At 33.6% G+C, this 20,929-nt stretch overlaps 1 protein-coding gene across 12 annotated transcripts in view; it reads left to right on the top strand.

The window, feature by feature from the left end:
• The window catches only part of LOC127718513 (uncharacterized), a 150,120-nt gene that overhangs the window by 113,523 nt on the left and 15,668 nt on the right, over positions 1–20,929 (top strand). For all 12 annotated transcript variants that reach the window (XM_052224571.1, XM_052224576.1, XM_052224569.1 and 9 more), the window contains 10 exons: positions 1,037–1,234; positions 1,939–2,001; positions 3,253–3,846; positions 4,864–4,959; positions 5,641–5,958; positions 7,091–7,339; positions 9,103–9,216; positions 10,018–10,575; positions 11,438–11,551; positions 14,578–14,806. In XM_052224571.1, coding sequence (XP_052080531.1) covers positions 1,037–1,234; positions 1,939–2,001; positions 3,253–3,846; positions 4,864–4,959; positions 5,641–5,958; positions 7,091–7,339; positions 9,103–9,216; positions 10,018–10,575; positions 11,438–11,551; positions 14,578–14,806 — 2,533 coding nt within the window. The remainder of the gene's footprint in view (positions 1–1,036; positions 1,235–1,938; positions 2,002–3,252; positions 3,847–4,863; positions 4,960–5,640; positions 5,959–7,090; positions 7,340–9,102; positions 9,217–10,017; positions 10,576–11,437; positions 11,552–14,577; positions 14,807–20,929) is intronic.

The raw sequence follows: 20,929 nt of genomic DNA, 5'->3' as shown, positions 1-20,929 counted from the left end.
ATTGGGTAAAGGAGAACGATGAATTTCAATTTTGAACCAATTACAAATTTTCTTTAGGCTTGTATGCACACTTTTGCAAAACCAATATATTGCTGTTGTATGTTAAATTTACAGCTGGAACACTTCCTGATGTATTTATTTCCTAAGTGATTTTTATTCCCCTGTCGCAGAGGGAGAGTGTTATCTTTGTCCGTCTGTATGTCTGTCCCTACGTACATACCTCCTGAATTTTTTTGTTTTTTGTTCTCTAACTCAAGTTTGCCTGAAACCAATGCTATGAAACTTATACACTATGTTTATTACCACAAAACTCAAATCTAGATCTTCTTTGGGTGGCATCACTTTTACCGTTCTTGAGTTATGTCCTTTATAACGTTTTATACAAGTGGAGGCATCATCTGTGTCTCATGGACACATTCTACATTTATTTGTATTATAAGGAGATTTGGTATTATTGCAGATAAGACAACTGTATATTGATCAGTCACATTCAATGTCAATTTCACTATACATCAATCACTATTCTTCATGACCATGCACAGGCTTGTTTATGGATGGGAAAACTTGATAGTCTTGTTTACAATTTAATGGCTATAATTGTAGCAAAATTAAGCTATATTAACTTAGCCCTTCATCAGTTTCTAAGTGCCATCTAAAAATGTTGATATTCGATGTTTTTCTGACACTGACGTAATATTTTATTTGTTTATCTAAGCAACTCTAGACATAATGTTTATTCCCCCAGCCGCAGCATCCTTAAGTACATCCCAAAATTGGTTTCCATTCTGTAACTTTAGTTTGCCTCATTCAAATGTTATGAAACTTGTACACTTTGCTTATTATCACTAAACACAGATCAAGTTCGGGTTGCCTCACTTTTACCGTTCTTGAGTTATGTCCCTTTATAACTTTATATGCAAGTGGGGCATCATCTGTGTCCCATGGACACCTTCTTCATTTATTTTCTTTTTAAAATAGACTAATATTGTATATGTTTATCTTAGCAACTCTTGAGACATTTTCTCTATCTATGTAGATACCAACAGAGTCTGGGAAGCAGCTGAGAAGGCAGAAGATGAAGAAATCTTTATCTACACTGTTGGACTGGACATTGGAGACCGTACAGAGATTGATGAGACGTCATCACATCCACTCAGCACTTACGAATATTTGGTTAGAAGGGAGAGTGATTTGTATGAACTTCCAGGTCAACTCAAATATGCATTAAGAGATGGTAAATAACTATTTAGATCTCTAATAAAAAATAAATGTTAAACAATATTATGAATTAACCTTTTTATACCTCCGTTTACGGGACGTATTATAGTATACGGTTGTCTGTCCATCCTCAACATGTCGGACAATTACTCAAATACGCTTAAACAAATTTGCATGGAACTTTGGTAAATTGTTTATATCTATTGACGTGAGCTCCCTTTCGATTTTCATAATTTTTAGATTTTATGTTTTTCGAGTTATGAATTTTATTCATAAAAAGGGACGATTCTCCAGTTTTCGGACAATAGCTCAGAAGTGCCAACCAAATATTTTTAAAAGAGTAATGCCCTTTGGAAACATTAATTATATTTGAAATTGCATTGCACTAGCTCTCAATAAAATTGAGAATGGAAATGGGGAATATGTCAAAGCTTTCATTTCTCCAAATTATTTATAAAAATTTTTTTTTTAAGTTATTGGGCTTGGACAGATAAAATATGTGCAACGCAGGGGATATTGGAACTCATCATGCTCTTATAAAATAAGTCTGTTTTTATTCATCATGCTCTTATAAGTCAAATCAAGTAAAATAAGTCTGCTTTTATCCATCATGCTCTTATAAGTCAAATCAAGTAAAATAAGTCTGCTTTTATCCATCATGCTCTTATAAGTTTGAAGGAAGAACATTCTGATAACTGATTATCATCTCTATTTTCACAGAACCATTGAAAGCTCCACCAATGAGGCGACGTCCTCGGCTGACTACAACAACAACAACAACAAGTATGTGTAATTGGCTTTTAACCTGACAATGAAATATTTGCCACTGGACATAAAGAAACAACAAATAAAACTGCATTGCATCCAGTATTTTATTTGGTTTTTAACCCAACAATGAAATATTTGCCACTGGACGTTAAAGAAATAACTAATAAACAAGCCCTGCATCCAGATTTTTATAAAGAAGATCAAGCTTTTCAATAATTGTTGTAAAAATGAGTTCTGTGGCAGGACATGTTATTTTTGCAAATCTATACTATTATTGGTAGCTGCTAAGGACGACAAAATTAAAAGAAATTAAACATAGAAAGGACTCTTAATCTAATTCACTAACCACATTTATGTTAAAATACATTTTTTCCAGTTTATTTTTAATTTTTTCCAGTTTATTTTTAATGTGTAAAGTGCACCAATTTGTTTACAAACTAATATAAGAAAAGTTTGTGCTTTAATCAGTCAAGCTTAATCTCTATAATTCTTAAATTTTATTATCATTTATTTTTTAAAAATTTCCTTTGCAGATCCCCTTTATATACCATACACTAGTTTGAATTTAGTGTTTTGTTTAAGTTATCTGATAAACCCTATAAAAGATTGTCAAATATCTTGTACAAGGATAAGACTATCCAAATAATGCTTTGACAGTTTCAAAATATTGATTCACCTATCATACTGAAGCCTGTAGTTTTCTTAAGGGATGGTTAGAATATCAAAATTATAACGGAATTTCAGTTAAGGATGTTCGCTACTCTGTTTCAAAATAACAAGCTTTTTAAAAGACTGTTATAAGTTGATAGTAAATAAATAAAGGAACTTAAAAAGCAGAAAAAAATGAAGAGTCCGTGTGCTTGTTTTCGAAATATAAGCCATTGAAAATTTGGCGGGAAATGATTCTCTCTAGATTTTTCATACATTTAACATTGGCATCTTTTTTCTTTAAAAAAACTATGAAAAAAATAAAGATTTTATAGGATTTTCAAATATGGGTATCTAAACTATATGTGATAAAATTATGAAAAGAAAAGCAGGAGTTAGCGGGCAAAATTTGTAATGACTATTCATGGATAAAACCAGAGGATTCTGAATATCTGGCAAAAATTATAAAAACAAGAGGAGCGAACATCCTTTAAATGAGTCTCATTGTGAATGGATTTTCCGGAGAATTTATAACATTGCATTACTGTAAGGGGTTGGAACGTTTTCTTACCTCAAATTATTTTTTCTTAACTTTTTTTTTTCAATTTTATTTCACAGCGACAACCACAACTCCTCGACCAACGACAACACCAAAAAGAGACTCTGGATATGATTTAGTTATTGTCCTTGACTCATCAGTTAAACCAGAACATTTCCGCTGGATGAAGAGTTTTAGTAAAGCTTTATCCCGACAACTCAGTGTTGATAATGGTGAAACTAGAATTGGTGTAATGAGATATAGCACATATGCTGATAGACAGTTTGATCTGAATCGATATACCACCAGTGATGATCTTGTGAGGGGTATTGACAGGATATCCTACCGTCCTGGATCCACCAACACAGCAAAAGCCTTAGATACTGTAAGAACAAGCATGTTAAGATCTTCTAAGGGAGACAGAGACTATGCTAGGAACTTTGTGTTGTTGTTGACGGGACAGGACAAGAGCTTGAGCACTAACAATGCATGGAGAGCTGCTGAAAGGCTTGAAGACACTGGTGCTGGTCTTTATGTGATTGGTTTAGACATACAAGATGAAACAGAGTTGGATGAGCTAGCATCACATCCACTATCTACGTACCAGTTCTTAACCAGGAGTCAGTCAGAACTACTAGAACTCCCAGGACAGATAGACTCTGGATTGAAAGGAAGTGAGTAAAACAAATTATGGAATAGTATTTACACCAGTATATTATTGCCATTTAAGTAATGAGACGTGGTGTAATTGTCAATGAGACACTTACAAAACTTTAAATTGTTCAAAATACTTAGGATTTTGCAACCCAGGAATAGATTATCTGAGCTGTATTTGGCAAAATTTTTGGAATTTTAGGTCCTCAATGCTCTTCAACTTACTTTATTTACTTTTTTTAACTCTAGCTTCACTGATGAGTCTTTCATAGACAAAACGTGCATCTGGCGTACAAAACTATAAGCCTAGTATCTTTGTTGAGTGTTTAGACTACTAGTTTCCACCAAAGACCATAGGATAAGAATTTGAACAACTACTGGTGACTGATTGGTCTTTAGCAGTGAGAAATATCCCATACTAAATATAGTTAATGAAGAACAGCAATAAAAGGGCTGTTCATTTGCTTTTCATGTGTTTTTTTCTACCCCCGCTTTAAAAAAGTGGGGGTATACTGTTTTACCTCTGTCTGTCCATCCATCTGTCCATCCGTCAGTCCGTCCATCCATCCCATGAATATTTTTGTCACATCTTTCTCATCAGGAACTACATCATAAGGATTTCTGAAATTTTAGCTTCAGGGTTTATATAAGTCAGCTATACTGTATGATGCGTTTTCAGATTCATCACTCAACAACTTCCTGTTTACCGAACACTTACATCATTTCACACATAACATCCAAGTTGAAAATTTTCGTCATATTTTTCTCAGGATCTACATTACAAGGATTTCTGAAATTTGGTTTCAGGGTTTATATTAGTCAGCTATACTGTGTGATGCGTTTTCAGATTCATCACTCAACAACTTCCTGTTTACCGTCAAGTATTTAGGCAGGGGTATCATCAGTGAGCAGTAGCTCGCAGTTTCACTTGTTTTCTGTGCATATACTGATTTTGTGTCATGGATAGATATCCTTTGTTTTTCTGTTGTATATTATTTATCATGTTTATGTTGTATAATATTTTACTTTTGTTGTAGTGTCTAAAATTCCAAACTGGCCACCATTCAGGCGAAGACCATATATTACAACTACGTTACCCCCTACAACAACATACCGACCACGCCCACCAGGATGTAAGTATACACCTACTAGGATATAAGTACAGGCCTATCAGGATATTAGTACATACCCCCATAGGATGTAATTGCAGGCCTGCCAGGTTATTAATTCAAGCCCCATTAGGATGTAAGTACATGCCTATCAGGATTTTAGTACATGCCCCATTAAAGACGTGAGTACATATGCCCATCAGGATATTAGTACATGCCCCATTAGGATATAAGTATATGCCTATCAGGACGTGAGTACATGCCCCATTAGGATGTAAGTACATGCCCATGGGGATATTAGTACATGCCCCATTTAATCTGATATAAATACAGGCCTATCAGGATGTTAGTACACAAGAAGCTACTGCTGTGTCTGTATTAAAGGTCTAAACAAAATATTACATGGTTTTGATTAATTAAAACAACATTTTTGATTGCATGGAATATTATTTTATTATGCAAATAAACATTGTTTTTACATCACAATAAATATTACTAGAACTACTGAAAGGGTGAAAAGAGTTTGGTTTCTTTGTTGAAGAGGGAGAATACATGTATAACTCTCTCAAAGGGGTCCAAAGGTGGAGATTTCATGTTTTTTATGGAAAAAGAGGGAATCTCCATTCTATATAACTAGTGTTGGGCAGGTATGTCAAACTTTGCTTATATCTACCAATGTTTATAGATGGTGTTCTTTTTTTACAGCATGTACTTCAGAAGCAGATGTGATTTTTGTCCTGGATTCATCTGGTAGTGTTGGGCAGTATAACTTTTATAATGTTCTCAATTTTACCAACAATGTTGTGAATGATCTGGAAATTGACAGCGGTAACTTCAGGGTGGGAGCTGTCACTTTTAGTGATAATGCAAGACAAGAATTTTACCTGAACTCTTATAACAAAAGACAAGACATAGAGAGAGCTCTGTCTAGGATTCGTTACGTCTATGGTTCGACTCATACAGCTGCTGCTCTACGAATGGTCAGAGAGACAATGCTGACAACAACACATGGAGACAGACCTGGTATGATTTACTTAGTTAAAATCGTTAGTGGACTTGAGGATGTTCGCTTCTCTTGTTTTTGAATTTTTGCCAGATATTCAGAATCCTCTGGTTTTATCCATGTAGTGCTATTAAAACTTTTGCCCACTAACCCCTACTTTTCTTTCCATAATTTGATTACATATAGTTTAAAATGTCGTCTTTAAAAATCTTTTAAAATCCTTGTTATTTTTCATCATTTTTGAAAGAAAAAAGGTACCTATGTTAAATGTATGAAAAGTTTAGAGAGAATTATTTCCTGCCAAATTTTCAATGGCTTATATCTCGAAAAAAACAAGCACATAGACCCGTTATTTTTTTCTGCTTTTTTAGTTTCTTTATTTATATGCTATCAATTTATGACAGTCTTTTAAAAAGCTTGTTATATTGAAACAGAGTAGCGAACATCCTTAACACTTCTATAGTAACATTAATTTTCGTGGTGTTAAACTTGAACTTCATGATGTTGTCTCTTAGTTTTATTTCATGGGGATATATTTTTATAGTTTTATGTTTGTGAAATGTAGGTTTTAATTTCATGGATATTATCTATCTGCCGAATAATACACCAACAATAATTTCTGCTTTTTCAGCGTATATCTCTTGAATATTATATTCATTTCATCTGCCCATTACTTTTGCTAGCAAAAATTCAACCATACATATGTCATCAACAAAACAAGTATTGGGACTTTATTCATAAAAAGTTTCCAGTTTTCAGATAACTCAAAAACACTTTGAGCAGTTTTCATGTAACTTTGGTGACTTGTTTATATCTATTGAAATAAGGTCTCTTTTGTTTTTCATAAATTTCTGGTATGACATTGCAGAGTTATGAAAAGACTTTGGTTGGCACATGTCAAAATTGAATAACAGATGCTCGTAGTAATTTCTGGATTTACAGTAATGTGTCTTCCAATGACTTCAATACCTTGTATTGTGAAATAGCACACTAAAAGTCAGGCTCAGCATGTCTGTCTCAATAGTTCTAAAAGTAGGAACCATACCATTGCAAATAAACAGATTGCATAGAATTATGCATCTAATGACTTTAACAGCAATAGTCTTAGTATCAATTTTATTAGATTTATAATTATAGTATTTACATATTCAGGAGTACCAAATGTGGTTGTTATAGTAACAGATGGAGAATCCAATATCCGGCACACTGAGACTTTACCAGAAGCTAAATTACTGAAAAACATGGGTGCAACCTTGATCACTGTAGCTGTTGGCTTTGATCAAATGACTCCAGAGTTGACTGGATTGACATCTGAGCCTGTGCAAGATAATTTGATACAAGTCACAAATTATGATGCACTTTCACAGTTGAGAGAAAAACTGGTGGAGCCTTTATGCAAAGGTAATTTTGAAAAATTAAAAACTTATCTCTGATGAACAACTCAGACTTTTCTATGCCCCTACCAAAGTGGGCAATAATGTTTACCCTTGTCGTTTTGTATGTCCGTCCATACATCCAATCTCTAACTTTAGTTTGCCTCAACTAACTGTTATAAAACTTATTCATGTTGCTTGTAACCATCAAACACAGATAAAAAATTTGGGTGTTGTCACATTTACCTTTCTTGAGTTATGTCCCTTTATAAATGGAAACATTGCTTAATTTGCCAATTCTGCACTTTAAAAAAAATAGGCAAAGGATACCAAAAGGACATTCATACATCATAAGTGGAAAATAAACTGACAACACCATGTCTAAAAAAGACAAACAGACAAACAGACGAAAAACAGTACACAAAACACAACATAGAAAACCAAAGACTGAGCAACTTAACTTTACTCTGCCTGTTACCACCAAACACAGATCAAGTTTGACTTTGTTTGAATTAGTACATGGACTCTTGCATATTTAGGTGTAATACCACCATTGATTTTCCCCTATTAGTCTTTGTTAAATTTGCACTTTTCAAAAAATTGTGCAGAATTTATCTTTGTTTCAAATAAAGAAATACTTGGCATGAGTAAAGTTCTATCCTGTCCAGTACTATGAGAAAATAACCGTCACTGGAAGTTAACCAATCAAATTTTCCCCCTTTTTTAACCTGTGTACATACAAGCTTTAGTAACCATGTAACCTCAAGTTTCCAAAATATTCTATAGAAACCCCAAATAAAAAAATAATGGTGCTTTGAAATACCCAAGATATATGTTTATGACTCTGAAATGTTTTACTGCAATGAAATGTAGGATCAATTACCTACAACTGTCAAATTCAAGGGAATATTTTTTTTCGAACTCCTTTCGTATGCAACCGGATGTGGCGTACTATGATTTGGTGGTATTACACCTTTACAGTGGCATGATAAATTTGAGCCTTTGCCAATTCTGCTCTATAATCTGCACCCCTGCCTAGCAATTTTAATTTTGGAGTAAATGATCACAGATAATACATGACTTAATTTGGTACCTAATTAACATTAGGTCTGACAGAAAACCATCAATAAATGCAATGCAATAAAACGCACACTCACTTCATTTTCTCATCCTTAAAATAAGCATAAGTGCAAAAACAATGCCAGTTAAAAATAAGTAACAGCTTAAGGATGCTACACAAATGCCTTCATGTCACCTTAACAAAAATAATTAACACACATCTTCACAAGTATAAAAATATAAAAAAGAAGATATGGTATGACTGCCAATGAGACAACTCTCCACAAGAGACCAATAATAATGATAATGAAATATGTAGACAGCTCTCTCACAAGCAAAAAACCCCTAACTGTAAAAATATAAGTATAAAATTGAGAATGGAAATGGGGAATGTGTCAAAGAGACAACAACCCGACCATAGAGCAGACAACAGCCGAAGGCCACCAATGGGTCTTCAATGCAGCGAGAAACTCCCGCACCCGGAGGCGTCCTTCAGCTGGATCCTAAACAAATATGTATACTAGTTCAGTGATAATGGACGTCATACTAAACTCAAAATTATACACAAGAAACTAAAATTAAAAATGATACAAGACTAACAAAGGCCAGAGGCTCCTGACTTGGGACAGGCGCAAAAATGTGGCGTATATTTCATCCTTTAAAATTAATTGTGCAACAGTTTCTGTCTTTATCTTCAAAACTTATATATTTTGGAATTATATTTTTTTTCAGATATTAATTTATGTAGTAAGAATCCTTGTAAGAACAATGCTGAGTGTATTGATGGCTTGAGGAGTTATAGGTGTAACTGTCCTGATGGATACTTTGGTGCAAATTGTGAAAAGGGTGAGTTGTTGTTAATTGAGCTAGTATCCTATTGATTAATTCATTGGTGATTTAGGTCACTTTCTGTGCTATTGGCTACTTTGTGGCAGTCAGTTCTGACTGAACCATTATCTTAAATTTTTTATTGGATATTATACAGATTTTAAGTTTTTTTTCTCTCTTTTCATTTTTTGTTTTTTTGTAGCGGGGGAAAAGGGGGGTTAATATCCAATTTTACTTGTGAATTTTTAGATCAGAATACTCAGTTTGTGTCAAGGAAAATTTTTTTTTGATTTTTTTGCCAAAATTTTCTAATTTAATTGATTTGATTTTAATACACAGATGATGACTCTAAAATCTAAACCAAGAATTCCAAACATGGTACCTATTTTAAAGTATTTGCATTAAAAAGTTATTGCACAGGAAACAATTCAGATGTTGACAAATTTTTGTGTTAGTCAATTCTAATGTATTTATAAGGGTTCACTTGGAACATGTATATCTGTGCTGTCTTTGCAAACTGATAACCAAATAATGGTGTTGAGTTTTCTGTTTTAATCACTTATTTTTATATCAAATAGTCAGATTTTGCCTAATTACACTATTTTACTGAGTTTTCTGTCAATTTATGGCTATATACATGTAAAATTCATGGATTCAACATTTGTATGAAATATATTTTAATTTAGGGGCAAATTAAGCCCCAACTTGTTCCTTCTTTTCAAATTACTGATAATAATGAGTGATCCTGAAATCACTTGTTTAGGTAGTGCATATGATTGGTAAAAAAGTATAAATAGCATGGTTTTGTTTTATTTTTAGCCTGCTCTGGACAAGCTGATGTTGTATTCATGTTGGACTCTTCCACCGCTGTAGGCCGTCCTACTTTCGAAAGAATGAAAAGGTATTCTGAAACCCTCGTCACTGAGATGAATGTAGAAGACTGTGGCGTTAGGGTAGGATTCATGAAGTACAGTTCTGCACCAATGATCCAGTTCAATATGAACCGATACACTGATACCGATACAATCAACCGGGCGGTGGATAGTATCCATTACACCAGTGGACGTGCAAACATGGCTGACGCTTTCAGAGAAGTTAGAACAAGGATGTTTAACAACGCAGGGGATCGTGCAGATGTCAAAAATGTTGTTTTCTTACTGTCAGATGGGTCGACAGACATTAAAAAAGAGGATACAATGATGGAAGCGGAAATGACAATAAATGCTGGCATTAGTATTATTCCAATTGGTGTACAACTTAGACACAGGGAAGAGCTAGAAAATATTGCTACTGCTCAAGGTGTTAATGTTGAAGTTATCAACGATGACAATGATCTTCTGGGTCTGAGTGATCAGGTTCTAAGACCAGTCATGGAGTGTATGTTATTAATTATATATAATATTTATAGTCTTCACAATAAACAATAAGCATTATGGCCCAGGCCAGTAAAATTTTTCTGAAAAAAGACCTGACAAGCCATAACAATTTGAAGAAATTTATAAAAGACTGAGTTTCAGACTTCTAAGTCAAAACTTTTTATTTGGCCTAAGTGTAGGGGGTTGGGGTTGGAACAAGTTGCAAGGTCAAAATCAAAAACTTTGACAAATATTTTATTGGCTGTTTTTGCGGTAAATACTCGCCATTTAGGACTAAGAGCAGAGATAATTAGCTATAAATCAGCAAGAAATGTGACATGTCTTCTGTGGACTTATTTTGTTAACTAAACCTGGTAATGTCCTTTACATTTTTTGTTCTGATATTGTAATGTTCTCCACTGTACATTTTAAGCTAATTCATCCATCAATCAATAGTTTATACTGACTGGTAAGAAACAAGTTTTGGTATTTACTTATACTTTCTTATTTATTTAAATATAACATGCACATAACATAAAATTTGTGAGGTTTTCTCTAATACTGGCTACTAGTTTAATATTTGTAAGTTTTGAAGGAGGTAGAAGCTATATAAGAATCTCCATTTCTGGCCGTCAATCTGCTTGTTCCACTTATATGCCTTGCAAATGCAAAATCCAAAACAATTAGATGGAATAATAATGTATCTTAACACAGTTTGAAAACACTACCTTGGGATGTGCATTAAGGAATCTTATGCAAGGGGAGATAACTGAATATATTTTCTTCAATAAACCATAAGTACCATGTGTGTGGGGAGTGGGGTTTCTATAAATAATTAATTATTTTCACAGTGTTACAATTATTTAGCACCTTTATCATTGCAGTAAAAGATTATTGTGATGGAAACCCATGTGAACATGGAGGTAGTTGCCAAAGTGATGCCCTGGGTTACAGATGTGACTGTGTTCCTGGATACACAGGAGAGAATTGTAACAGAAGTAAGTTCAAATCCATATACTGTAAATTCTGAAATTATTGTGTGCATTTATTATTGCGATTTTTAAAGAATGGACAAAACTACGGGATTTATTTTTGCAATTTTAGGAAAATCTGCATTCAGATATATGTATCAAGATCAGAATGCAAGTTCTAATTATACCCCCGCTTTAAAAAAGTGGGGGTATACTGTTTTACCTCTGTCTGTCCGTCTGCCCCATGAATATTTTTCGGCCTATTTTTCTAAGGAACTACATCATGAGGATTTCTGAAATTTGGTTTTAGGGTTTATATAAGTCAGCTATACCGTGTGATGCATTTTCAGATTCATCACTCGACAACTTCCTGTTTACCGTCAAGTATTGGGGCGGGGGTATCATCAGTTTCACTTGTTATTACTATACTTGCCTGGTCTCATTATTGGTATTAATAAAAACCTTGCAGTAATCTCTGAATAAATAGAGAATATCATATGGCTTTTTCAATATCACATCCGTATCAACCCGAGACACCAATATAATCCCAAGAGCTCTGCTCGAGGGATTATATTGGTTGAGGGTTGATACGGTGTGTGATATTGAAAAAGCCATATGATATACACTTTATTATATACATATACCTCACGTAGATGTTTTTTTATGTGACATGACGTCATACAGGTAAGGAGGTTTGAAATGACGTCATACAGATTATAGGTTTGACATGACGTCATACAGATTAGGGGTTTGATAAAGCCTTTGCAACAGTGACTGTAATCGATGATGTGACGTCATACAGATTAAAGGTGTGATAAAGCCTTTGCAACCGTGCTGATATCGATATCATCACGGGTGGCTGATACAGCACGCTTGCCAATGATTGTATTACACATACAATTTATCTGTATTTACTACTAAGTATATAATAAACAGTAATTACATTGCTTGAATGTTTCTTACTTAAGAATCTATACTTTAAATTAGATGACAAAGATGGAGAGGCATTCTCAAATTAAATTTTATTTCCCAATAAAATTCAACATTCATAATAGCACATGCTTCCCATGACAACTTCACAACAATTGATAGGTAAAACAAACGAAAAATTTGTTATAACAAATTATTTCATGTGGTTGTAGCATAAAAATGTAATTGTATGAACTGAACGCTTCTATTTGTAAGTTTATAGGGTTTTAAAAGCATTGATCATGCACACATATTTAGTATGAAGTGCTTGATGAATAAAATTACAAAAAGAAGCATTTAATTCTAAATCAAATATGTAGAAATGGTATGAATGCCAATGAGACAACAATCTAAAAGAGTCCAAATGAAGCTGATTTATGCAACTACAAGGTACTGTACAGCCTTCAACAATGAGTAATTTTGTCGGCTTTAAAGGCCACGATATGACATTTTTTCTCAGAATCAAAAAGCGAGACATACTAAGGTATGCTGTTTTTGGCGTTGGTTGCGGCAGTGGCAATGTCAACAATGTTTGTGATTAGGTCTAGTTTATGATGAACCACTAGTGGTATGTCAATGATATTTGATATGCAGTTGTACTAGCATTGGCTCATCTCATTTCCATGGAGATTATTTGGTCTTGCCCCCTCGGTCATGGTCTTTTGACTTTGAAACTTTTGCTTAGTTTACATGTATTAAATTTTGTTATTAGGTCAGTCTAAGATGAACCACTAATGCTAAGTCAATGATATTTGGTATGCAAACGTATAAGCATTTGCAAGTCTCATTTCCATGGAGATTATATAGCCCCACCCCCTCATCATGATTCATTGACTTTGAAACTTTTACATAGTTTACAAGTTAATATTTGTGTTAAGGTTTGTCAAAGGTATTTGGTATGCAGTTGTATTAGTATTGGCACATCTCATTTCCATAGAGATTGTTCAGCCCTGTACCTTCAGTCATGGTTCATTGACTTTGAATATATGCATTACTTACATGTTAAAGTATTGCTGTTTTAATTTCAACATTTGCATTATCAAAATAACAAAAAGGTGAGACATATCTCTGTGTTAACAGTTCATGAAGTTTTCCTTAAAAACTACAAATTAGTTCTTTCTAAAATTCTGCATCAAGCTTCATGTGAGTATGTTATACCTTGTGGTGCATTTTATTATCATCCCTCATCAACTTCCTGTTTATTGAAATTGTATTTGTTCTTGCATGTAATGACCATGTATGAAATTTTTATCACATATTTTAAATTGCTTAGAGCATCCTGAAATTTGACCATGCTATACCATGTTATGCATTTTCACTTCTATTGCTCATCAACGTCCTGTTGACTTTATACTTGTAGTACTCCTAAGGGTATAATTGGTGAGCAAGAGCTGACAGTTCAACTTGTTTGGAGCTATTTTCCTAATGCTAGTAGTTTAAAGGTTTGGTTGACTTGCTCCCTTTGTATAATGTATACAAGCTGAAGCACCACCCATCTATTGTACAAGCTGAAACCCAGTCTATCTATTGATTGCACATGTCAATCTTAATTACAGTGCTTGAGCAAACATTTATACTAACAAACAAAGCAAGCAAGTCAACCAAACCTTTAAACTACAAGCAAATAGCTCTAAAATAATTTCTGTTACAGTGGTAATAAAGGTAGATACAATGAATCAATATTTGATAAATCTTCAATTAGATAGAATCCTTCAAGTGGATATTTTGGGTAGAATGGTTGTTATAATGAAACACATAAATGTAAAGACTCTTATAACAACAACACTTTAGGGATTGCTGCAATATGTTAATGAGATCCACATATTTCATGGCCATTGTGACATGTGAATTATTATTTCCTGATTTTGTACTTGAGCACAATGTTCTGTATTGTTTTTATCCTGAATTCTGCTACAGTCGTGCAATTACAAATACTTCTCCTTATCCACGATTTTCTGCATTGTTTTTATCCTGATGACATTGCTGGCTATAAGAGTCCTTGAATATGTATAATTGTAGGATGTCAAACTATGTTTATATTGTGATTTGGAATAACTTTAATTACAAAATTTTTATAATTGTAGGGTGTCAAGCCAGGGCTGATATTGTATTTGCTGTCGATACTTCAAGATATGTATCCAAACCACAGCTACGTCAAGTGAGAAGGTTTATCAAATCTATGGTCAAGAGGATGTCATTCAAGAGCAGGATGAATGCTGGAATTGTACAATTTGGACGTGCTTCTGATGTTAAATTAACGTTCAGGGAAAGTCTCAAGAAGAGGAATGTGCTTAATGCTGTATCATCTATCAGGTATTGTGAATTAGGGACCAGCTCAAAATATAATGCCTGTGCTATCAGGTATTGTGAATTAGGGACCAGCTCAAAATATAATGCCTGTGCTATTAGGTAATGTGAATTAGGGACCAGCTTAGGGACCAGCTCAAAATATAATGCCTGTGCTATCAGGTATTGTGAATTAGGGACCAGCTCAAAATATAATGCCTGTGCTATCAGGTATTGTGAATTAGGGACCAGCTCAAAATATAATGCCTGTGCTATCAGGTATTGTGAATTAGGGACCAGCTTAGGGACCAGCTCAAAATATAATGCCTGTGCTATCAGGTATTGTGAATTAGGGACCAGCTCAAAATGTAATGCCTGTCCTATCAGGTATTTTCAATTAGGGACCAACTCAAAATATAATGCCTGTCATATCAGGTATTGTGAATTAGGGATCAACTCAAAATGTAATGCCTATGCTATCAGGTATTGTAAATTAGGGACCAACTCAAAATATAATGCCTGTGCTATAAGGTATTGTGAATTATGAAGAAACTATTTTAAAATATGTTGTCTCTGCTGCTAGGTATTGTAGATTTCTAGGGATCCTCTCAAGACATGTTGTCTCTGCTGTTAGGTATTGTAGATTACTACACTACAAAAGTCTAAAAGTCTGAAAAGACCAGTTTTTGTCTTAATTTGCATGAACTTTTTCTCGACATTCTCCAAAAGTATGACTTGTGTCTTAATTTTTCTTGACAAATTCTCATTTATATTAAATTTGTATGAAATTTACTCGACATATTCTCGACATTCTGAATATGGTCTTAAAATTTCTAGACAAATTCTTGACATTTGAATACTGTCTTGAAATTTCTCGACATATTCTCGACATTCTTATTTTTTCTCAGTATGGCTTGACATATTTTGAATCGTGTCTTAAATTTACTTGACAGTTCTGAGTTTTACAAATCATGACCAATATTCATGATATAACTTTAATCTTTATTTCTCTTTATATGATATACTGTTGTTTCAAGTTACACTTCTTTACAACGAGAATAAAAGTTGGGCATGTAAAATAATTGAAAATTTGGGTATATAAATATTTTTACAAATGCAAATATGGCTATGAAATCTAAAGTATAAAATAATTCAAATGTGGGTGTGTTGATATAAAATATATTTTTTCTGGGTATGAATTAAGTTTTATGATAAACTTGATGAAATTTTGATACTACAGAATCATATTTGGGACAAACTAGAATTAAAATTGGCATTGAACTTTTGTTTCAAATTCGAAATTTTGACAAATCAAATCTTATGGAAACATCGAATTTTCAACTTTTCAAATCTCGAAATTTTGACTTTAATTGGAAATTTTAGCTATTAGAAATTTTGAAATTTCGGCTTTTAGAAAGTTGAAAGTTTTGACTTTTTGAAAAGTCGAAATTTCAGCTTTATAAAGTCAAGATTTAGACTTTAAACTCAAAATTTCAAGTTTTAGAATCTGGAAATTTCAACTTCTCAGTATTTATATGTTTATATGTTTTAAAACTAGAAAACTGAGGAGCTCATGAGTCGTCCTGAATATGCATGGCATATTTTGCCACTTGATTTACCATTGTTTCAACAAGGCAAAGTCGTTGACCTGCTTTTGGGATACCGAACAGGACTTTTAACCCAATCATAAAACATAGGATGCAAAATGTCCTTAGATGTGACGACCCTATGACAGTCGTGGACACTAAAACATGGAATATGGGAAAATAACATTTTTTTTTCTGTCAACACGCATGCTCCTTCCGAATTAAACTCTTCAATCTTAAATGTTAATCCATATCATTATTAAAGAGAACAAAACTATTTCTGAATATAAATTGACAAAATGTTTGGATGACGCTTTATTTATTTATTTGCGTCCATGTCATCTCCTTCTAAAATTGTAATAGCTGTGTTTGAATACTTATATTAAAGTTGTAATACTTTTTAAAAAAGTCGATATTTCAAGATTTCAAAAGTCAAAATTTCAGATTACAGTCAAAATTTAGAGATTTGAAAAGTCAAAAATTTGAGTTAAAGTCGAAATTTTTAGGTTTGATATTAAGTTCGACTTCGAAACAAATATGCCCATTTTATTTTTTACTATGTCCCTATGTTTTTCTTATTGTTGATGGACGAACAGTTGTCTATAATTGCTTACACCCAATTCATTTGAACTTTGGTGGAATAGTTGTCTTATTGGCAATCATATGTAGGACTCTAAAGTGCGATGGTACTCTAAAGTGCGATGGTCACGCTAAAGTACGATGGTCTACGCTAAAGTGCGATGGTGTCAGACGCTAAAGTGCGATGGTTGTTTTTTTTAAGTGCGATCAGATATCACGCTAAAGTGCGATGGTATGACACACTAAAGTCCGATGGTGTAACGGGAATGTGGTTCAGGCAATGGTTTTCGTTTGTTGCTAAGTTCCTATTACATTTTCGTTTATTGTTTTATTTATATATCAAGCCGTAGTCTTTCTCTTTTGAATTGTTTTACACTGGTCATTTTATAACCCTATATAGCTTGTTATGCGGCATGGGCCAAGGCTTTACGTTGACGGCCGTATGATTATTAGTTGCATACATGAACGACATTTGGAGTTGGATTGATAGTTTATACTACATCTTTTTATTTTTATTTAAAGTACGATAGTTGTCCAAAAAGTGTAATGGTTAAACTGCAGTATAGTTAGTATATCCGGAATTTAGTAGAAGTCGTTTTTTAATAAAAAATAATATGTTGTGCAAGACAATGCTCCGCGTTAAAGTTCATACCTAAAGTTGCATACATCAATGACATTAGGTCGTGGATAGAGAGTTGTCGTATTGGCAATCATATTTCATAATGATACTACACATCTGTTCGTCAGGTTGCTGTCTAGATGAAGTATATTCATTATTTAACAGAAATAACAAACCATATTGTAATTTTTTTTTATAGAATTATTCAGTTAGAAAGTAACTGTTTTGGTTAAAGCTCTTTTTACAATTTTACAAATTAAGTTAACCTCTTCCAGCAACGACCAAAATAGTTCCAGATTGTGATCATTTGTTTCTCTCTACTTTCTTTTCTTGTGTAATAAAAATCCTTAATCTGGACAAACAATCTCGTCATAATGCCGTCGAACGTTGCTAACGTCAATACTTTTGCGGAAAAACGCACTTTAGCGTGTTCAAATGATTAGCACAGACCATCGCACTTTAGCGTATCAAACCATCGCACTTTAGCGTAGGCCATCGCAATTTAGCTTGACCATCGCGTTTTAGCGTCCCCATCGCACTTTAGAGTCCTACATTACCACATAACACCTCCTTATTCTTTATATTGCTATAAAGAAATATCGTGTCACTGTACTACTAGTTTAACCTAAACACGTTTCAAATTTTTGACAGAAGAAACAAGTTAACTGTATGCATGGGACTAATAGTTTGTATGTTTGCTTAGTCCAGACTCCAGGTTACGGAAATCGTATTACAGATATTTGAAATGTAAAAAGTGGAAGGGTTGAAATTCCGTGTCCTATTTGACTAACAAAAAAATACCTACAAATCGCTTATGTTGGCCCAGGTAAATAAATCGATCGAGAATTTAGTCAGTGGTAAACATGAATGTGACACTATGTTTTGATTTTTTCATGAACTTAAATATTGATATGAATAGATCTTTTCAAAGCTCTGATAGGGACAATGCAGAATATTTAACCACGTGGCTATCACCAGAAGAGTAAAAAATTTACATTCAGAGTGGTACACTGAATAAATTCCACAACGGCTTGCCATACGAAAGAGTTGCTTAGTCTATATGTTTGCCAAATATTGGTCAATGCTAATTTGTTTTGTTCCTAATACGCTTCCGTAGGATTGAGTCCATTCAGATGAATCAAATTATAATTTGAAATTATTTTAGCAAATTTAATGCACGATTTTAAAAGAAAATTTAATTCAAAATTCAATATTTAATGGTTTATAATCATTTTTTGACAGAAGAAACAAGTTAACTGTATGCATGGGACTAATAGTTTGTATGTTTGCTTAGTCCAGACTCCAGACTCCAGGTTACGGAAATCGTATTACAGATATTTGAAATGTAAAAAATGGAAGGGTTGAAATTCCGTGTCCTATTTGACTAACAAAAAAATACCTACAAATCGCTTATGTTGGCCCAGGTAAATAAATCGATCGAGAATTTAGTCAGTGGTAAACATGAATGTGACACTATGTTTTGATTTTTTCATGAACTTAAATATTGATATGAATAGATCTTTTCAAAGCTCTGATAGGGACAATGCAGAATATTTAACCACGTGGCTATCACCAGAAGAGTAAAAAATTTACATTCAGAGTGGTACACTGAATAAATTCCACAACGGCTTGCCATACGAAAGAGTTGCTTAGTCTATATGTTTGCCAAATATTGGTCAATGCTAATTTGTTTTGTTCCTAATACGCTTCCGTAGGATTGAGTCCATTCACATGAATCAAATTATAATTTGAAATTATTTTAGCAAATTTAATGCACGATTTTAAAAGAAAATTTAATTCAAAATTCAATATTTAATGGTTTATAATCATTAAATAGTTCGAACTTTCCTTAATTACTTGTCTGGGTCGATATAAGATGGTCCGAGTTGACTTAACATAGTTGGTCCAAAATTTCTCCGGACCGTTTATGGCTAAACTAAACTTTGAAGAATCAAGGATTAATTTGGTATAGTAAGATACTCTTTTGGTGCAACTAAGTTGGAATACCCTGAATAATCCCCCATGTAGTTTAATTTTGATTTATTTTTATTAAATATAAATTAAAATTAAACTACATGGGGGATTATTCAGGGTATTCCAACTTAGTTGCACCAAAAGGGTATCTTACTATACCAAATTAATCCTTGATTCTTCAAAGTTTAGTTTAGCCATAATAAAAACTAGTATATAACAGCAATAGAATGTCATAAACAGTGCAGAATAAGTCTGTTCACATTTCAGGCGAAATTTATACTGTTGAGATAGTGTCAAGACATATTTAAGACTGTCTAGAATGTGTCGAGACATATTCAGACATTATTTAGAATGTCAAGAATATGTCGGGACATATTCAGACATTATTAAGAATGTCAAGAATATGTCAAGACAGATCGAGACAAATTTAAGACAGTCAAGAATTGGTCAAGACTAATCCAGACTCTTATCAGATGATACAGGAAGTGTCGAGAAATTTTAAGACAATGTTCATACTGTCAAGACACTTGTCAAGAAAAATCAAGAACCTTATTAGACAAATTCATACTATCTCAAGAATTTTTAAAAAGAGTAAGTTAGGTATTGTAGATTTCTAGGGATCCTCTAGAGATATGTTGTCTCTGCTGTTAGGTAGTGTAGATTTCTAGGGATCCTCTCCAGACATGTTGTCTCTGCTGTTAGGTATTGTAGATTTCTAGGGATCCTCTCAAGATATGTTGTCTCTGCTGTTAGGTATTGTAGATTTCTAGGGATCCTCTAGAGATATGTTGTCTCTGCTGTTAGGTAGTGTAGATTTCTAGGGATCCTCTCAAGACATGTTGTCTCTGCTGTTAGGTATTGTAGATTTCTAGGGATCCTCTGAAGATATGTTGTCTCTGCTGTTAGGTATTGTAGATTTCTAGGGATCCTCTAGAGATATGTTGTCTCTGCTGTTAGGTATTGTAGATTTCTAGGGATCCTCTGAAGATATGTTGTCTCTGCTGTTAGGTATTGTAGATTTCTAGGGATCCTCTGAAGATATGTTGTCTCTGCTGTTAGGTATTGTAGATTTCTAGGGATCCTCTAGAGATATGTTGTCTCTGCTGTTAGGTATTGTAGATTTCTAGGGATCCTCTGAAGATATGTTGTCTCTGCTGTTAGGTATTGTAGATTTCTAGGGATCCTCTAGAGATATGTTGTCTCTGCTGTTAGGTATTGTAGATTTCTAGGGATCCTCTGAAGATATGTTGTCTCTGCTGTTAGGTATTGTAGATTTCTAGGGATCCTCTGAAGATATGTTGTCTCTGCTGTTAGGTATTGTAGATTTCTAGGGATCCTCTAGAGATATGTTGTCTCTGCTGTTAGGTATTGTAGATTTCTAGGGATCCTCTG

Source organism: Mytilus californianus, unplaced genomic scaffold (assembly GCF_021869535.1).
Source record: "Mytilus californianus isolate M0D057914Y unplaced genomic scaffold, xbMytCali1.0.p SCAF_10, whole genome shotgun sequence".
Taxonomy (NCBI): domain Eukaryota; kingdom Metazoa; phylum Mollusca; class Bivalvia; order Mytilida; family Mytilidae; genus Mytilus; species Mytilus californianus.
This window is presented reverse-complemented; position numbering and strand designations above follow the sequence as displayed.